The sequence below is a fragment of the Macaca fascicularis genome, chromosome 4, assembly GCF_037993035.2.
Source record: "Macaca fascicularis isolate 582-1 chromosome 4, T2T-MFA8v1.1".
NCBI lineage: Eukaryota > Metazoa > Chordata > Mammalia > Primates > Cercopithecidae > Macaca > Macaca fascicularis.
Window position 1 is genome coordinate 130,290,472 of NC_088378.1, and position 13,984 is coordinate 130,304,455.

At 47.0% G+C, this 13,984-nt stretch overlaps 1 protein-coding gene across 4 annotated transcripts; it reads left to right on the forward strand.

Moving 5' to 3' along the window:
* Positions 1 to 470: 470 nt before the first annotated feature.
* Positions 471 to 13,670, forward strand: TREM1 (triggering receptor expressed on myeloid cells 1). 4 transcript variants are annotated; one of them, XR_006697544.3, is made up of 5 exons: positions 471 to 546; positions 4,383 to 4,736; positions 6,001 to 6,193; positions 11,057 to 11,239; positions 11,664 to 13,670. XR_006697544.3 is itself a non-coding variant. In XM_005553056.5 (4 exons), exons 1-4 carry the CDS (start codon positions 498 to 500, stop codon positions 10,272 to 10,274), a joined length of 633 nt encoding a protein of 210 aa, XP_005553113.3. In that variant the 5' UTR covers positions 471 to 497; the 3' UTR covers positions 10,275 to 13,670. The 4 variants fall into 4 exon arrangements, 3 of the variants coding, with proteins under 3 accessions (XP_005553113.3, XP_005553111.3, XP_073895155.1); XM_005553056.5 differs by having other exon boundaries at positions 10,238 to 13,670; XM_005553054.5 differs by having other exon boundaries at positions 11,057 to 13,670.
* The last annotated feature ends 314 nt before the right edge of the window (positions 13,671 to 13,984 follow it).

Below are 13,984 nucleotides of genomic sequence, written 5' to 3' on the forward strand. Positions count from 1 at the left end.
GCTAAGCAGGGCAGGATGTAGAAACATGTTCTCACAAAAACTCTGAAGATGAGAAGATGAGATACGATTGTCGCCGCCTGTCCCTATGTGGGCCTGACTCTCTTCACTACACTAAACTGGATGTGAATGGAGAGGGGGCCTCTGGAGAGCAAAGGGCCCTCTGTTCCCCTTCCTAATATTAATGCCTTACTTTGATTTACATTCAAGTGTCATTCTTCCTTAGATTTTGTGAGGTTGGAAGGTAATTGTCATTATTACCACAGAAAGGAAAACTGGAGTTCAAAGAAACTTAACTGAGAAGTGAGCCCTGGTCTCTGGATTCTTTTGTTGATGTCAGGAGTCACAGCAACTGGTGATGAAACAGAGCCCAGGCTCAGTGCCTCCCAGGAATGTCCTCACATCCTGTTGTGCAACTTTCCGAAGCCTCTAGGTGACTGTGGTGCCTTGTAGCTGTCCCGGGAGCCCTCAGCAGCAGTTGGAGTTGGTGCACAGGAGGGATGAGGAAGACCCGGCTCTGGGGGCTGCTGTGGATGCTCTTTGTCTCAGGTAAGACAAGGAAGAGGAGTGGGCAGGGAAGGCGTTTGGTCCAGGATCTCGGGGAGCCCTTTTCTGTTGAAGCTTCAGAACACAGGACCATCCAAGATAGAGCCACCCAATAGTTATGCCAGACTGTGCTGCTCTACCCAGAATCGGGAGAACGTGCAGTGTCTGCCCACAAAAGTAAAAGAAGGAGAGAGTCAGGGAAACAAGATGTCTGTGCATGTCGACATTGTCAGAGACAGGCAAAGTCTGGCATGGGAATAATGATAGAGTAGATCTCATCATGGCATGATCTAAAATGAGTTTATTTGATGTTGAAATCTTTTTCTTATATTCCATCATGATGTTGGATGTTATATTCCATTTGATGTTGACAGTCCGTTAAACCCAAAAGGCAGTATTGATTTAACAAATATTTCCCAGGGGTCTACTATGGGCCAGCAAATATACTACTGCTGAGGACACAGATGTGACCAGAAGAGGCTGGTGCTCATTTTGGTGGGGGCGATCATCCCAGCTCTCCATGGCACGCTGGGATTGGAGGGCACAGTTGCTGAGGCTCAGCAGAGCCAGCTCATGCCCCAGCTCTTCCATGTGTCTCCTCTTATGATCTGCACAGCTCATACCTGCACCCAAACCAGAAGCATGTGAGGCTTTATTCACTCCTCCTCCTAATCCTTATATTTAGGAGGAAGGATTATGATGTTTATGAATAACAGGAGGAAAGTGTCAATATGAGTTAAAAACGAGGCTTGCCTTAGGAAGGCATGAAAAATCAGGGAGAGGTATTCTCTTGGGCCCTCTACTTTGAGCAAAGTCATGGACAACTGCCTTGTAGAGTCCATGCTCAGATGTTGCTCTGGGGCTTCTTGGAGCTGGGGTGATAATCTAGATGGGCAGAAGGGAGTTAGGTCCTCATGGACAAGTGTATTTCCTCGTGTTTGATTCATGTTTTTCTGAAGGAGAACTGGGAGACAGCAGAGGGCTGAAGGTTATGTACTTGTGTGAGAGAAAACCAGTGGTATATATTTCATTGTGCCCTGTGGGGATAGGTTAGGGGTTAACCTGAATGCTCCTTGCAACTGGATGCTTATTTACGCTTGGGCCAGGACTGCTCTAATCCCTATCAGACTGTGTTGGGCCATGTAGCTCAGTGCTTTAGATGGAACCAGAGTCCTTGGGTTTGAATCCTGGCTCTAGCACTTAACTATGGTGAAACTTTGGGCAAATCACTTAATCTCTCTGTGCCTCAGTTTCCTTATCTATAAAATGGGGAGAATAATGGTGTCAACTTTTTACATTACAAAGATTAAATAAGATAGTCTTTGAAAACCCTTAGCACATAATACTTAATAGGTAGTATTTGCTATCCTTTTAATTAACATATTCAAAGGAATTCCCTTCTTGCAATGCTGCACAGACAGCTCAGCAGCCTTCGTTTCTTACTGTCTCCTTCCTTCTGCGAGAGACAGGCAAGTTTGCAAACTCAGTCACCTGTAGCTCCCACCTTCCCTGGGGAGCTGGCAAATAAAGGAGATTTATCTGTAACATTAACTTCAGAGGTTAGGGCTTCAGTGGTGACAACTTGAGGATGGAGTCTGTGTGTCTTCCAAAGAGCCCAGCACAGTGCCTGTGATAGAGAAGTTTCTCAGCCACAGTCTGATGAGTGAGTGAACAAATGAGGGAACCAGGCTTGGTTTCAGACAACACTCAGCCTCTGCTCAGCTGCCTCTTGGAGGGGCACTCCTGACCGGAGTTTGTGGGAGTTGCCCAGGAGGCCTGTTTGCAAGGTTTCCTTAGAAACTGGAGTCTGCTCCCAGAAGAACTGGCTTTCAAGACTGGTTTCACCTTTAAAATCCTTGTGAGTCCCTGAGTGGAGTCTTCCTAAGGTCAGGCAGATCTGTTGGCCTATCCTGGGGTGGGCGTGCCAGGGGGCTCCGTGAAAGGGGCAGTGCTTGTCATTTTTCACCAGGCCTGCAAGGACCTAAGTGTGTGGTATTAATAACAGCAGTACTAGTGTTACCTTGACCCTCACAGTAAACCCAGCAGCACTGTCCAGCCTATTATTTGGTGCTCCATGGGGGAAGGTACCCTAGGCCTGAGTGCGTAAGCTACAGTTTCTCAGCAACTTAGAGAGCCCCGGGTGTCCAGCTGAAACACGGACCTTGGTCTTCTAACTTCTGCTCTGCTTGGCCTCCCATCAGCAAGGCTCCCTTGGACAAGGCCAGATGAGCATTCCCAATTCTAGATGGTTAACCCGGTTCAGCCTCCAAGAATGTGGTGGAAACCATTGTCACTGTAACCCAGGGGTTCTCAAACCTGGCACTATTGACATTTGGGGTGGGATGATTCTTTGTTGTGGGGGCTGTCCTGTGCACTGTAGGATGCTTAGCCTGGTATCCACTAGATGTTAGTAGCACCCACCTCTCTCCCTGGTTATAACAACCAAAAATGTCTAGATATTGTCCAGGGTTTCAGGGAGAGTTGTGGCAGGGAGCAAAAATTGCTCCCCAGTGGAGAACCACTGCTGTGACTCTGTGACATCAAAAATAGGAGGGGACATTTCTTGGCTCAGGTAACTGGAAAGTACAAGGGGTGCTCCTCTGGAGCACAGCTGAGTCCATGACTCAGATAACGTGGGGTTTTTTTTTTTTTTCTCTCTTTCTCTCTCTTCCCTCCACTCTCCCCTCTCTCCCTTCCTCTCACTCACTTTCTGCCTGTTTAGCCATTCTCAGGCAGCCTATTCCCACATGGAAGAAAGTTTCACATAATAAAGTTTCACATCTCACTGACCTGTGAATCCTAGCAAGAAGCATTTCTCTTAATGGCTACAGCAGTCTCAGGGAGGATTCTGATTGGTCCAGCTCAGCCACGTGCTCCTTCCTAAACCAATCAGCCTGGCAAGGCCCAGGCTGGAGTGCAGTGTTGTGATCTCAGCTCACTGTAACCTACTCCTCCTGGGTTCAAGTGATTCTCCCACCTCAGCCTCCCATGTATCTGGGACTACAGGTGTGCACCAGCATGCCTGGCTAATTTTTTGTATTTTTAGTAGAGGCGGGGTTTCACCATGTTGGCCAGGCTGGTCTCAAACTCCTGACCTCAGGTGATCTGACCTCCTCATCCTCCCAAAGTGTGGGATTACAAGCGTGAGCTACCGCACCTGACCCCGAGATGGGGTACTTGGATTGGCAAAGCCTGTGTCCTGTGCCCATCCTTGAGAATGTGGGCAGCCCCAACAGTAGAGCCACACAGGATCGTTCCCTTGGAAAGGGGTGCTCTGCTACCCAAAGGGAGAAAGGAGTGGCAGGCAGTCAGATATCCATGCCCATCATGCCCTCCAGACAGCTTCCTCACTGTTTGTCCAAAGGTCTTTTGAACTGATGTCCTTGCCCTGACTTAGGTGAAGTTCCTCAAGCTGTCCTTGGAGCCACTCTCTTCTAGCACTGTGTCTTTGCATTCACTTTTTATGTCGTACACCCTTGTAATTGTTCCCTCCCACCACGCTGCAGCCACTTGTGGTCTTAGCACAATGTCCCATGTTCTGTCTCCAGTTGGGCAGTTTCTTCCTCTCAAAGTCAGTCTTCCTGTGATCATTTATGAAATTTGATCCTCATGCACCATATGAAGTCTCACTCTTATAGTAAAAAACCTACTCACAGTGGAAAGAGCTGAGGTCTAGTGCTGGCTTGCAGGGCAAGTTGTATTTTCTCTGGAGGCCTCAAGAACCTTGTCTGAAATATGGGTGTTTGGACAAGAAAAACAGGGGGCTCCTCTCCTTTTTCCCCACCCAGAGAGAGAAAAATAATTCCTCACAGAACCCAATTCTCTTTCCCTGCTTATAGAACTCCGAGCTACAACTGAATTAACTGAGGAAAAGTATGAATACAAAGAGGGGCAGACCCTGGAGGTAAAATGTGACTATGCACTAGAGAAGTATGCCAACAGCAGGAAAGCTTGGCAGAAAATGGAGGGAAAGATGCCCAAGATCCTGGCAAAAACAGAGAGGCCTTCAGAGAATTCCCATCCAGTCCAAGTTGGGAGGATCACACTAGAAGACTACCCTGATCATGGTTTACTGCAGGTCCAAATGACCAACCTTCAAGTGGAAGACTCTGGACTGTATCAGTGTGTGATCTACCAGCATCCCAAGGAATCTCATGTGCTGTTTAATCCCATCTGCTTGGTGGTGACCAAGGGTGAGTGGCCTGGGATTGGTGGGGACAGGAAGGCCAGGTGAGGAAAGGGACGGTGGTGGCAGCATCAGCAGAGCTGGGGTTCAGGATTCCTAGCAGGCTGTCTTCCTCCCAGAAGCTCCTTGTCTCTCATCTGAGGTCCAATAGTAAGTAGAACCTTCCATGTATGAGATTCTCCTTGAATTAGGCAAGAGCCAAATTAGGCAAAGCCTAATTTGGGGTGCTGTGGTAGGAATTAGGGTACAATTAAGGTGAGTGGTAGATTTGGGATAATTTAGTCCCATTCTTTGTTCTCCACTTAGAAGTCATGTCCTGACTCCCCTTCCCAAGGATGCATTTGGTGGCATGCCTGTGTACCTCTGAAGCAGCCCCTCTCAGATCTTTCTGTGGGCACAGACCACCTGGAGATTTTATTTCCAATGCAGACTCCAGCTGAATAGGTATAGGGTGGGACTCAAGAGTCTGCATCTCTATTGATCTCCCAGGTGATGCCAGTGCTGATAGTCCATGGCTCCCATTTTCGGGGAGCAAGATGGGAGAGCTCCAGAGCTCATACACAACTCTATCTCACTGGATAGGAGAGGCCGGTTTACTTACCTGTCCCCTATTAATTTCAGAACTGCTTGCGGGAAGCACCTGTGCCTTCCTGGGTTCTGCACCCTTAGCAAATAATGTAGTTTCTGACACAAAGTAGGCTCTCAGTAGATGTTACATTAAGGAATGAATTATAGAAGACAGAGGAAAGGGAGGCAGGTTCAAGTTCCCAGTTCCCAGAACCTGGGGAATTCTAAGCCTGAGGAAGACAAGGTGCATACATAATATATTAATAAAAGATAACTTTTAAAGCAATATGCCATAAGCCAGGTGAATGAAAGGCAGAGTGAATCAAGTAAGCCTGGAATTACTCTTGGAGAAGGTGGGGGCACATGAACTGGTGAAGAACAGAAGGCAAGTGCATTTCCAACAATACGAATGGCAAAAAATTCCTTTCTTCTTCTCTCTTTCTGCTCTCCCTCACTTCCTGCCCTTTTTTTCTTCTTTCCTTTTTTCAATCTCTGACTCAGGTTGACTCCACAGTATTTCTTTGGTTTTAGCAAAAGAAAACTTTGCATTTGGGCCATGCTTATTTCCCTCCTCAGCTTCATTTACCATACCACCTACCCGTCCATCAACTCATCCACCTTTTCATCCATACATCCATTCACCCACCCATCCACCCCTTCATCATTCATCTGTCCACCCATCCATCCAATGTGTCTTCTTGCAGGTTCTTCAGGTACCCCTGGTTCCAGTGAGAATTCTACCCAGAATGTGTATAGGACTCCTTCTACCACTGTTAAGGCCTTGGGCCCACGCTATACCAGCCCCAGAACCGTGACCCAAGCTCCACCCGAGTCAACTGTCGTTGTCTCCACTCCTGGCTCTGAAATCAACCTTACAAATGTGACAGATATCATCAGGTATGGTTTTCAGGCCCTGGGCCCCTGGTTTGGACACTGAGCCCTTTTTCCCCAGTCCGTGTGCTGAGAGGATGTGAAAGTGAGGGAAAGGGGAGGGTGGGGCAGGAGCTGACTTGAGTCACTTTAGTCTGGGTAGAAATGTCCAGGGGAAGAAGGAAGTGGTGATGGAGAATAGGGGAGGCTGTCAGCCAGGCTGTCCTTCTCCCCAGTTCACCTTCCTTGTTTCCTTGCAACCTGAGTATTAAGGAGAGGGAAATGGCATCTTCCCCAAATTCCAATGGAGCTCATCCAACTCTAGGGGTCTGATGGGTAGTGGGAAAGCACTCTGAGTGAGGGGCCCTGGATCTAGTGTTGGCCTGACTAACTGTGACTCTGGGTGAGTCAGGAACCCTCTCTGGCTTTAGCTTCCTTGACAGTTCAGTAGGCATGCTAGAAACCCAGAGCTGGAAGACATTGTCCACCTAACAGCTCTCAGCAGGAGCTGGAGCTGGGGCTAAATGCAGTATTGGTTTTTGCCTTATTGTTTTTTAAATAATATTGTTGCATGTGTCCAATTATAGATCAATAGAATTAGAATTTTTGCAGATGAGGTCCATCTCAGTATTTTTAATAAGATCTTTAGAAGACTTCTAATGTGTAGGCAAACTTAAGAACCACTAACTTAGCAATTTCACTCTTCTTTACAGTTATTACATGTTGATTTATATTAGAATGTGTTTATCATTAAATATTGAAATATCAGGGAGGAAATATTCTTTCATATTACCACTAGTCTAACATGGCTTTTTTCTCATATTCTCTTCTAGTCTTTATTTATGTTTATACATATTTTAATATGGCAGTAGGTCTAATTATACCTGTTTTTTTTCTTTTCCATGCTGAAATTATTCTTTGATGCTGCTACCTAAATTCCATAAATATAATTTCAATAAGTGCATATTTTTCTATCAATTGTGAAAGCCATAACTTACATAATCATTGGCCTGTTCTTAGACATTGATATAGTGTTGATAACTCTGAGATAAACATTTTCTTGCAGATGTATTTTTCTTCTTTTAAATAATTAACTCAAATGAAATTTCCATGAGATAATTTAAACACTGATATCATTTTGTATACAAATAGCATCTACCAATGGTCTTCCAAAAGATTGGAAACAATTTGCATTGTGATTCATTATGCATAAATAAAGCAGTGTCACTGCAGGCTTACAGACATGGATTTAGTCTTTTAAATCATTAAATAGTGTGAGTTAAATCACATTCCTGCTAAAATGAATGTGAACTGGTGCCTGCCCTAATTTCTCTATGAGTGTAGACTCCACCTCCATATGGGTAGTAGCAGTGCCTTTTTTCCCATTACATTGTTTGGAGAACAGAGTGTTCATTAAACCTTTGTGGAATAAATCAAACGAACGATCCACTAGGAGTCAATTCTTTTTTCTCTACTTTCATTTTGCAATACATAAGTGAAGAGTACATGACCTTTGCCCATATTCCTACTTTTACGGGAAGGAGGGCCTTAAGTGTAAGCTGTCCAGGTTCTGAGCCTTTTAAACAAAGAATTGGACAAGATGCACAGAGTAACAAAGGAATGAAGCAGTGAAAGCAGGAATTTATTTAAGCGAGAAAGTGCTCCCCAGGGTAGAAGTGGCCCTGAGCAAGCGGCTCAAGGGCCAGGTTACAAAGTTTTCTGGGTTTTAAGTACTCCACGTGAGGTTCCTCTCAGTTACCGTTATCTGTATAAAGCATTTGGTTTGTGGCTACCTAAAGGCTGAGGTGAATTGGCGCCCTCTGCGGATAAAGAGATGGTCGTTTGTGATTGGCACATGACCAATCCAAGGCACTGTCCCTTTCCATCTGAGACATGGTGGAAGGGGGAAGGCTGTGTGGAGAGTAGCCTTTGATCCTTTGCTGCTGGGGAATGGGGAGATGGGGTTTTTCCTTTTGGTTTAGCTTTAGAAAATTTGTGTTAATTGGCCTTTAGGTTCCCTGACCCCAGCACCAGGAGTTTTCCTTTTGATCCAGTTTTGGGAAATCAGCACGAATCTGTTCTAGATTCCTTGATCCCAGACCTTGGTGTTGCTCCTTGATTCAGCATGAATTGGCCTTATGTTTCTGTCTCCAGACCCTATTCTCCTGCCTCACTACTAGAGACTGCATCTCTCTTTTACCTGTTAACTTTATCGTCTAATATGAACTATCCTTTCAGCAAAAGTCCAGTCTGGAATCCACTGTAGCTGTTTGAAAAGAAGAAGTTTTTTTTTCTTTTCCTTCCTTCCTTCCTTCTTCCCTTCCCTTCCCTTCCCTTCCCTTCCCTTCCCTTCCCTTCCCTTCCCTTCCCTTCCCTTCCCTTCCCTTCCCTCCCCTCCCCTCCCCTCCCCTCCCCTCCCCTCCCCTTCCTTCCCTTCCCTTCCCTTCCCTTCCCTTCCCTTCCTTTCTTTCTTTTTTTTGTTTGAGACAGGGTCTCACTCTGTCAACCAGGCTGGAGTGGAGTGGCGCAATCATGGCTCACTGTAGCCTCAACCTCCTCCCACCTTTGCCTCCCAAGTAGCTGGGACCACAGATGCATACCATCAGGACAGCTAATACTTTTTATTGTTTTTGTAGAGATGGGGGTCTCCCTGTGTTACCCAGGCTGATCTCGAATTCTTGGGATCAAGTGATCCTCCCACCTCGGCCTCCCAAAGTGCTGGGATTACAAGTGTGAACCACCACATCTAGCCAGGAAAAGAAGGAATTTAATGCAGGGAATTGTTTGCCCAGGTGATGGAAGAGCTGAGACACTAATTTGGCGATAGAGAGGCACTGCAGATGTAGCCACTATCACCTTATCTCTAGGTAGGTTCCCCAGAAGCAAGCCATAAAGTCTTGTTAAAATGTTTTAGGACTAGGCATCGTGGCTCACATTTATAATCCCAGGACTTTGGGAGGCTGAGGTGGGAGAATCACTTGAGCCCAGGAATTTGAGATTAGCCTGAGCAACTTAGCAAGACCCTGTCTTTACACAAAAATAAAAAAATTGGCAGGGCATGGTGGCATGCACCCATGGTCCCAGCTACTTGGGAGGCTGAGGCACGAGGATCACTTGAGCCTGGAAGATCGAGGTTTCAGTGAGCTGTGATCAAGCCATCGTACTCCAGCCTGGGCAACAGAGCAAGATCCTGCTCTCTCTCTCTAAAAAGAAATGACAAAAAAAATGTTTTAGGAAGTGATTTCTGGCAAAGCCATTGAGGAAGTGGGACAAGGAAGGGAAGGAAGGCAAGCAAGGTTGTCATAACCAAGGAGTATCTCACAGGATAACTCTGGCTCAGTCTTGTAAAGGAGCTCTGGGGACTCCTGAGTCACATTTGGAGTTGTCCCTGTAAGGGGCAGTAACTGAGCAAGGGCAGCTCTAACCAAGGCCAAACACATGAATTCCTGGGCCTTCAGGGGGTTAGTAGCTTGTGTGCAGCCTCGAAAGAAATGCAGGTGGTGGCCTGTTGGGAGTGGACATGCCCCGCGAGTTCAGCCTAGGAAAATGGTACAGCACTCAGAGTGGATAAGGCAGAGCACTCGCAGGAGGGACTTGGGGAGGAGGTGCAGTGAGCAGGGCCCAGAAGCCAGGACATTCAGGTTGCAGCACTGGAGTCAGGGCAGATGCTGAGGATGCTGAGTGGGCCACAATCATGTGAGGGGTGAGAGAGATGCTGGCTCCCTGTGCCTTGCCGCCTGTCTCTCTGCCCCATCCCTGCCCCTGTCTCTGCCCCCTGTCCCCTACCAGTTGCTGAACTTGACCAGGCAGCCTTGAGAATGTAGTCCCCTGTGCTACAAGTCAGGGCCCTTGACTAGGGGTGGATTTCGGGCAAATAGGCAGTTTTCTGCTTTCTAGCTCCTTTATGCTGTTTTCCTCTTTGCTAGTTTGTGCATGTGGTTTTAAGTTTTGTATAGGTGGATGTGTTGATTTTAAATCAGTTGCTTTGCTTTATTCCTTAATGTGTCTTATTCTATTTCCTGGTGACTTTTCTTGGATTGTTTTTTAATTTTATTTAAATGTTTAATCCAGGGAGAAGATTTATTCTGCCACATGCTGTAAACTGTAGAAAAGGCTACTCCATTATCATGTTGCTGTCCAGATACTGCAAGACTATTTACTAAATGATCCTCCTGCCTCTCCAAGTAGCTGGGACCATGGGTGCATGCTACCATATCCGGCTTATCCACTGGACCTCTGATTTCCTTAGACGTTATGTTCCCACATGGCACTGGCTCTGCATCTGGCCTTTTTGTTCCATTGCCATCTGTCTGTCCCTGTTTCTTACCATGCCACATCCTTGTGTTCTCATCTGCTTGCATGTCTGCTGATGGAACTGGTCAAGTGCCCTCACTCCTTTGCATCTTTTTATTATGATACCTATTGATGTTTACCCAGAACCCTTAAAATCATTTCACCAAAATCTATAAAATTCATGATGAGATTTTCACTAGGGTTGGATTCTTCTCGGTTTATAGGTGAGGAAACTGAGCTAAAGAGGTGAGATGACTATCCCAGTAGGCAGGGGATGGTGCTGAGACTAGACAGCGGGTTTCCTAGCTGGGGTTCCCTCTCCCTACCACATCACAAGGAGGAGGATGGGCTGATCAGCCTGACAGTCTCCCAACAGTGCCTCTCCTGGACAGGGATCTATACTCTCCACTGAATTATTTCTAATCAGTAGTTTTTGGCAGTGAGACAGACCGAAAAGCACAGGGTCAGGCAGTGTGGGAAAGGTGCAGCAAGGACCTAAGCAGAGGGGAGTGTGACATGAAGGCATTTTCTAGAGGGAACACATGCATGTGGGGGAGCCTTTACCAGCAGTAGCGTTCAGTCTCCTCTCTCCCGCAGGGTTCCTGTGTTCAATATTGTCATTATCGTGGCTGGTGGATTCCTGAGTAAGAGCCTGGTCTTCTCTGTCCTGTTTGCTGTCACGCTGAGGTCATTTGGACCCTAGACCCACGGACCCACGAGAACGTCCTCTGACTTCCAGCCATATCCATCTGGCAGTTGTGCCAAGGGAGGAGGGAGGAGGTAAAAGGCGGGGAGTTAATAATATGAATTAAATCTGTAATCACAGGCTACTTCTAAAGTCAGCATCTCACCTTCCTGCTCACTGCCCTCATTTCTCTAATAACCTTGGGTGGGCATTTCCACCTCAGAAAAGAAGTTACAGCCCCAAACATGCCTGGTCCTTCATTCCACCAGCCACTTGGGGTTTGCATGAAGTACAGACAGGTCAATGTTTTTCACTGTAATTCTCTTGTGGGGGCTGTGACGTGCAGAAGGCACACCTGATACTTCTGCTCAGTTTTGCCTTGTACCATACAATTTTGGCCTGACCTGGACAGAGCTCCCACTACAGAAGCATCCTGCTCGCCCTATGCTGGGACTTCCTCTTTCTAGCATCAGACACTTGGGTTTCATGCTTATATGTGGTTCTTTCCAACACTCCCAGGAAGATTGTGGAGCATGGAGAAATAAGACATCATGGTGAGAAAGTGCATCCTTCTCAGAGAAAAGAGTTAAACTGAGTATCTTGTCCTGAGGAAATACTGGCAGGCTGAGATGGGATCCATAGGAGAACATCAACAGACAGTGTCAGACATCCTGTGTGCATTTATCGCTGGAGCCTGAAAATAGCCCCATGAAGGCAGAAATGTATGTGACTGGAACGAGGCCACATGAGTAAGTCACCGCCCACTGGCAGGAGTGAAAACTGAAGAGCTCCTTACCTGAAGGACCCCAAAGCCATATGGAATAGAATGACCAGGCGTTCTGCCTGTGTCTAAACGCCTCTTTCCTGTATCACACAAGGGGCAGGGATGGAGGGGTAAAAGCTCTCCCCACCGGGGAGGCTTCTGGAGGCTGTCCCCATGTGCTCCTCTAGTTCCCCACTCTGCCCTCCTCCTCCTCTCTCAGTCTGCTCCTGGAGCACCTGCTTCAGTTTCCATGCTCTCTCCAGTGCCCTCCTCTGTGAAGTAGGTAGGTGTTCAGGCCACCACGGAGAAAATCTCTGTGGGAGATTTTCTTGCAGTCTCCCACAGATTTCAATCAGGATTTTGTTATTTCCCACCGTTCGAGATTCCCTTTAAGGGAAACGGGCCTCATGGATGGGGAAAGGATGGTGGGTCCTTCCAGCCCAATTTAGTGATGTCCAGGGCAGATATTATCCTCAATTCCCAAGAGCAATCACACTTTTCTACACACACAGTGTGTCTCATGTCAGGTAAATGTATTTTCACAATGAGCTCCACTCCTGTGGAAACAATTCTCTGCACGCGGAGGTCCAGCTCCCAGCCTGCTCCATCACATAGGGACTTCCCCATTCCTCTGAACGCTGCTCTGTCAGAACCTGCCCAGGTAACGGTAACGACCCTAGAGAGATGATTTCTGAACCCCAATTTTGGGCCCATTAGAAGATGTGTGGGGGGCATTTATTTCATCCTGATGCTCTGGTGACAATCTTTGCAGAGGCACTAGATCCGGAAGCTGTTAATCTCTGCATTTATTTTCTTACCTAAAAGAATCAAGCAGCTCAGAGGCAGTGACTGTGCAGGATGCAGTGTTTGTATGCTGAGCTTGCTGGTCTGGAACCTGCACTTTAGCAATCCCATTGTTGCTCCTGTTTATGAGGTTGACAAAGTGCCAGGGCAAGGGAGTATTATCATTAAATGCACTCCAGGAGAGGCGGAACACACGAGGGCGGTGTTTCTCAGAGGTCTTTAGACCACCTGCATCAGATTCTCCTGGAGCATAAAGCAAATGCTTAGAGTCCAGGGCCCCTGCAGATCTTCTGTATCCTAGTATACAGCTCCCTCTTAGTGAATCTCAAGCTTGTTTCCAAGAAGTCATTACAGTCCTTACGAAAGCCCATGACACTTTCCTAGAGATTCATCCAGATGTAACCCAGTGCGTGGTCCAGTGCATGCCTGTGTGCTTAACTTATTATAGATCAAGTGTTATTTAAGTCCAACATATCAAACGTGCCTGAAATACTATATGCATTAAATTGGAAGACAAATGGCCATACTGGATACTCTCCCATTTGCACTTACAGGCCACGCCATGCTCCATCCTCCCCATCCTGCCTGGGAACCTGACCAATGTGGCTAAACCAGCAGGCTCCTTGGCTGCCAGTTTCTGGCTGGTTGAACCAATGGGAAACATGAAAGAAGAGCCAAGGGTGGGGAGAGAGTCAGAACAGAGTTTCTGTCCTCAGGGCTCTCTCCCTGGGAGGTGGTGGCAGGAATGGCTGCCTTCCTCTCTGAAGGCTCCTTCAAGCCCCTCACCAAACAGTTCCCATCTCTGAGTCCAGCCACCTGCTCCATCTTCTCCTCTGTAGGCCCAGTGGTGGGAACGGCCCACCACTGTTGCCAGCCTCAGCATACTGAAGCACCCCTTACTGCATTCCCTAAATTCTATGCACATGTTTATTAAATACTCTTCAATTACCCAGTTTCAATGAGCCACCGGTGTCTTGCTTTTACCTTGACTGATACAATAGTGTTGTGTGGTTAATGACACAGACCTTGGAGGAAAACAATATCTGGGTTTGAATCCCTGCTCTGCATCCTTGCAGGGTGTCTGATCCTGGGTGACTCAGTTAACCTTCTGGGCCTCAATATTCCTCCTTGCCTTAATGGGCATGATGGTGCCTAACCATGCCAGTGATGATTCTGGACGCTAACAACAGAATCCAACTCTGGCTATCTAAAACAGCAAGGGAATTCTAGAGGGATATCAGTAACTCAGAGTTGATGAGAGGCTGGGGGATTG